Raw genomic sequence first — 6,000 nt, forward strand, 5'->3', positions numbered from 1 at the left:
GGAGAATTGTACATTACCCATGTATATATGTATTATATGTATGTATGTAAGGTGGTAGGTGGGGGTGCCAACCATCCACTCACTCAGTGTAGTAGTAGTAGTGGTTGTAACAGTAGTAGTGGTAGTAGCAGTAATAGTAGTAGTGGTAGTAGTAGTAGTAGTAATAGTAGTAGTGGTAGTAGTAGTTGTAGTAGTAGTAGTAATAGTAGTAGTGGTAGTAGCAGTAATAGTAGTAGTGGTAGTAGCAGTAGTAGTAGTAGTAGTAATAGTAGTAGTGGTAGTAGTAGTTGTAGTAGTAGTAGTAGTAGTAGTGGTAGTGGTGGTAGTAGTTGTAGTAGTAGTAGTAATAGTAGTAGTGGTAGTAGCAGTAATAGTAGTAGTGGTAGTAGCAGTAGTAGTAGTAGTAGTAATAGTAGTAGTGGTAGTAGCAGTAGTAGTAGTAGTAGTAATAGTAGTAGTGGTAGTAGTAGTTGTAGTAGTAGTAGTAGTGGTGGTAGTAGTAGTAGTAGTGGTAGTAGTAGTAGTAGTAGTCGCAACCCCAGGCTCATCACACATGTGAACCCAGTGGACTGCAGGCTGAAGCTCCCTCCTGCAGCCCACATCTCCAGTCCATGTACAGGGAAGAAGCTGAGGGAAGTTTGTATAAGGAGGTAGTTGGTCTGCCAGGTTATATCAGTGCCACCACGTGAAGGCCTCCCCTTCCACACAAGAGACAGAAACAGACAGGTAAAAGTGGTGTGGATGGAGAGTGAGAGACTGACGAGGAGAGTGTATGTGAGTGGAGTTACATGGAGAGACAGACTGACAAATGAGGAAGTGAAGGAGCGTTGTGGTGTGGATGTGGATGTGATAGGAAGCGTTAGGAGAAACACACTGAGGTGGTTTGGCCATGTGGAGAGGATGGAGAGTGAGAGACTGACGAGGAGAGTGTATGTGAGTGAGGTGGAGGGGGAGAGAGGGAGGGGGAGGCCAAGGATGAGATGGAGGGATGGAGTGGAGAGGTATATGAGAGAGGGGGGTGTGAGCTGGGAGCAGGGCAGTGAAATGGCAGGGGACAGGGCGACATGGAGGCAATTTGTTTGTGGCCACCCCGTATGGGATTAAGGCCTCTGGCAATAGATAGATAGACAGAAGTGGCAACCTATGTACAATGAAAGACGCAACTCTATCCCAAAACTCTGAACAAATATATAGCGGACGAATCGAGGCATTTGCAACCCACACTACGAGAGATACGGGTTTTCATTGTATTTCGCCAGGTGTACATTATCTTTGAACGGAACTGGGATGATAGTTGTGTCTTTCATTGTACTAGTGAACTACTGTGCCTGTAACAAGACTGACCAGCAATGAGTGTAAAGTGTGGCAGAGCAAGGGGAAGAAATATCAGTTGTTGTCAGCTCCAAGTCCTCTACTGACAACATGGCAGTGATGAGGAGCCTACACGTGGTGGCACTGTACCCTGGATGACGCTAAGCACCTGCATCATCCACCCAGGCACCACACCACCTTATACAGTATTTCCCCAGATCTCACCATGGCGTATGTATTGTACTGTACCTGTATGACGGCCCCACAGAACCAGTTGCTTACCTGTGGTTGATGGGTCTACTCGGCCAGGCATTCCACAGTTAAGGCAACACTTATCTAAATATGTATATATAGAGTAAGGTCATTTATAGTCGCGGCGCACGACTCTGAGGTCATTATCGTACCCTGGCAACCTACCATTCAAAAGTGCGTCCGATTTTGTGTCATATTATACACGAATCATATTATTATACACGGATATATTATACACGAATATTATTATACACGAATATTATTATACACGAATATATTATACACGAATCACATGCGTCTCATTACACACGAACATATTATACACGAATCACCTGCGTCTCATGTTATACACGAAATGGAACGCACTTTTGAATGGTAGGTTGGCAGGGCACTATAATAACAACCTCAGAGTAGTGCGCCGCGACTATAGAGCTGTACTAAACATGTAAAGGTTATACAGAACTGGTGCTCTGCCAGGGACGGTATGCATCACTGTACAAAGAGATTAATAACCAAGGCAATGCTTCTACTCTTGTCTCATTCCAAATACCTTTATGTATTAGTTGCTAGTGACCATCATCCACTCACCTGATGTAGTGCTGCCTACTTCTTCCTTCACCTTTATCATTCTTTTTCTGTGTCTGTCCTCCTCTCTTCATATTTCTCACCATCATCCACTCACTTGATGTAGTGCTGCCTACTTCTTCCTTAGCCTTTATCATTCTTTTTCTGTGTCTGTCCTCCTCTCTTCCTATTTCTCACCATCATCCACTCACTTGATGTAGTGCTACCTACTTCTTCCTTCACCTTTATCATTCTTTTTCTGTGCCTATCCTCCTCTCTTCCTATTTCTCACCATCATCCACTCACTTGATGTAGTGCTGCCTACTTCTTCCTTAGCCTTTATCATTCTTTTTCTGTGTCTGTCCTCCTTTCTTCCTATTTCTCCCATCTTTCCTGTCACTTTTTATTACTCTTCTTTCCACTTCAGGTGACTCTACACTGAGTGACAAGCCTAATGGTTTCCTGTAACCCAGGAATCCATTTACAACGCTGGGTGGTAACCATATAACCAAATAACAGGGTGATGTGCTGCCTACTATGGTGTCTCTGTTAACTGGGCGGAAAGATGCAAGTGTGGCATCCATCCAGGAACCAAACCTACAGTACACACTCTTCCCCGCGCTTTGCTGTGGTAAGGTGGTGTCTGCTGAAGGGGAGCGTCGGTTCATTACACGGGGCAGCCCTGCAGGAGCAGTTGCATGCCTGCAGTTGATGGGTCTGCTCGGCCAGGTAGGCTGGGGTTAATCAACAACGTTCTCAGCCCAGACAGGTGGAGAAGAAGAGCTTGTGGTGACGATGATGATGATGATGACGATGATTAGTGTGGTAGTGGTAATAGTAGTACGGGATATAGTACTACTGTAATTATTATTATTATTATTATTACTATTATTATTATTATTATTATTATTATTATTATTATTAGTGTAGTAGTAGTAGTAGTAGTAGTAGTACAGGATGTAGTAGTAATGTCATTTTATTTTGTTACTGTTACAATGCACATGATAACTGTTACATATTGCTGTGTACATATTGCTGTGTACATAACGTTTTTTCTTACAATCACGTTCACATGTCTGCTGGTGTGGGCGGGAGGTGTGCATCACTAACCCATTGATTCATTCCACGCCCGCACCAGCAGCATTGGGTATGGACGTGACCATATGTTTTCATCTATAGTAACTACATATCAGTAGGCACAGGGGCGGTGTTCTGGTGTGGATAGGACCGACGAGAATACGAGTGTGGGTGTAGTAGTAGTAGTGGTAGTGGTGGTGGTGGTGGTAATAGTAGCAGTTATAGTAGCGGTGGTGGTGGTAGTAGTAGTAGTAATAGCAGTAGTAGTGGTGATGGTGGTGGTAGTGGTTGTAGTAACAGTAGGCAGGGCCGTAACCAGGACTTGAAAACTAACGAGCCGAACACAGCCCTACTAGGGGGGTCCGGGGGCATGCTCCCCCTGAAAATTTTTTTAGCCCCAGCACCAAATAATTCAACTGCATGTGAATGTGAACAGATTTCCATTAACTCGAAAAATGTCAGAAATGTTGCACAGGTAATTTCGGTGAAGAGACTAATTTTGAAGGTGGCATCAGCGGCTTAGTGGTGACGCCTTTGCCTTAGCGATTTATTTTTTCATATACCTTAACATTGTTCTGTGTTTGATTTAATTTGTATCAGTCACCTACAAGCATTGCGGGTTGAGGATGACGGATCTGTTGAATGTTATGAACGCGATCAGAACACGTCCCTGGCCTCTGGTGTGGGGAGGAGGGGGGGGAGATGCCAGACTCGACAGCCTCAAGGTGGGGAGGGGCGTGGTAGTGGTACAAGTGGTGGTGGTGATGATGGTAGTAGTAGTAGTAGTAATGGTAGCAGTAGTAGCAGCAGCAGTAGTTGTGATGGTAGCAGTAGTAACGGTGATGGTAGTAATGGTGGTAGTAGTAGCAGTAGTAGTAGTAGTAGCAGTAGTTGTGATGGTCTCAGTGGTAGTAGTCTCAGTTCAAAGTCCTTGTTCTGGCTCTGAGCCGGACTTACTCACACACAGTGGACTCTTCCGGGCAAAGCAGTCCTGGTAGTGGTGATGGTAGTAGTAGCAGCAGTAGTGGTGATGGTAGCAGTGGTAGTAGTGGTTTACAGTCCTTGTTCTGGCTCTGAGCCGGACTTACTCACACACAGTGGACTCTTCCGGGCAAAGCAGTCCTGGTCGCTGAGGTAGTAGTAGTGGCGGTAGGTGATGGCGACGCAGTGGCCCTGGGGGGGGCTGGAGGGGGCCTGGCGGTAGTGGTAGCAGGCCCCGCCGTTGGCAGCGATGGTCTGGTTCAACACAGAGTTTTGTAGGGCGCGAGGCTGACAGCTGTCCTGGTGCCTGAAATACGATAGATTGTAGTAGATAGATAAATAAGGAGGTAAATAAGGAAATGAATAAGTAGGTGGGTAAATAAGGAAATAAATAAGTAGGTGGGTAATTGAGGAACTGCATTTCTCTGCAACTCGCTTCCCCAAAGTTGTTTCCCTTCAGATTCCAACCCACAGCTGTTCAAGTCTAACTGTTACAGATATTTTATGAACAGAGGACACCAGTAATCTGGTCTATGGATTATTTTTTTTACTCATTTGTTTTTCCTTCCTCTGTTCTGTTATATATAAAAAAAAGAAGAAAAAGTGGATGAATAAGGAATTGGATTTGACCATGGGTGGGGGACGCCCTGCCTGTGGATCGCAAGAACATTTGATTAGGCCCGCGAGGCTATTCATAAATGCAGTTTCATAAACCTGTGAACGTATATATATATGCTATATATATACTGTACATATAATATACTGGGCTACAGCTGAAGGACGTTAAAAACCTGCTAATGGTCGTCAGCAGCACAAAAGCCTAGACGATATAACAACTGGTGTCTGACATTCCCACCGTTGCCTGCCATTGTCTGGTTCAGCCCACGAGGCAGGATGGTTCGGGGCGAGAAGGTGCCGGAAATTAATAGACATTAATAAATAGATAGATAAATAGGCAGATAACGCCTTGCAAGTAGATAAATAGATATATATGTAGTCAAATAAATAGATAAATAGATTGATAACTCCTTCCACATTTGTCCCGTCGACATGAAACCCAACACTAAAGGTGCAAGTGTCAAACCTGCACTAACACACACACACACACACACACACACACACACACACACACACACACACACTAGATATCCTGTCGTGTTTATAAGTCAGCACTAAAATGACTGCCGGGGATGGGTTTGCAGGGCCTTGGAACCGCATCTTGTATTTCCGTCTCCAGTCTTTCTCTGCTTACTCTCCACGTACACACACACACCACTTGTACACACACACTTGTACACACATTGTACACACACACACACACACACACACACACACACACACACACACACACACACACACATACAGACACACACCACTTGATGGAGGGATGGGGTGGAGAGGACAGAGAATGAGAGACTGACTAGGAGAGTGTATGTGAGTGGGGTGGAGGGGGAGACCAAGGATGAGATGGAGGGATGAAGTGGAGAGATCTATGAGGGAGGATGTGTGTGAGTTGGAGGGAGGGCGACGTGGAGGCGATTTGTTTATGGCCACCCCTGAAGAGATTAAGGCGGCTGGCAATAGATAGAGAGATAGATAGATAGACCGTCGCACAGTTAGACAGATAGACAGACAGACAGACAGACAGACAGATAGATAGATAGACAGACAGACAGACAGACAGACAGACATATATAGATAGACAGACAGACAGACAGACAGATAGATAGATAGACAGACAGACAGACATATATAGATAGACAGACAGACAGACAGACAGACATATATAGATAGACAGACAGACAGACAGACAGA

The 6,000-nt window shown here is 44.9% G+C and overlaps 1 protein-coding gene across 1 annotated transcript in view; it reads right to left on the bottom strand.

The window, feature by feature from the left end:
- Positions 1-3,087: 3,087 nt before the first annotated feature.
- Positions 3,088-6,000, bottom strand: part of LOC145396412 (uncharacterized) — a 16,383-nt gene continuing 13,470 nt past the window's right edge. The window contains exon 9 of the mRNA XM_080269802.1: positions 3,088-4,492. Coding sequence (XP_080125928.1) covers positions 4,258-4,492 — 235 coding nt within the window. The 3' untranslated portion in view covers positions 3,088-4,257. The remainder of the gene's footprint in view (positions 4,493-6,000) is intronic.

This window comes from Coenobita brevimanus, chromosome 37, assembly GCF_032717465.1.
Source record: "Coenobita brevimanus isolate Jiangsu-jjx chromosome 37, ASM3271746v2, whole genome shotgun sequence".
In the NCBI taxonomy this organism is placed as follows: domain Eukaryota; kingdom Metazoa; phylum Arthropoda; class Malacostraca; order Decapoda; family Coenobitidae; genus Coenobita; species Coenobita brevimanus.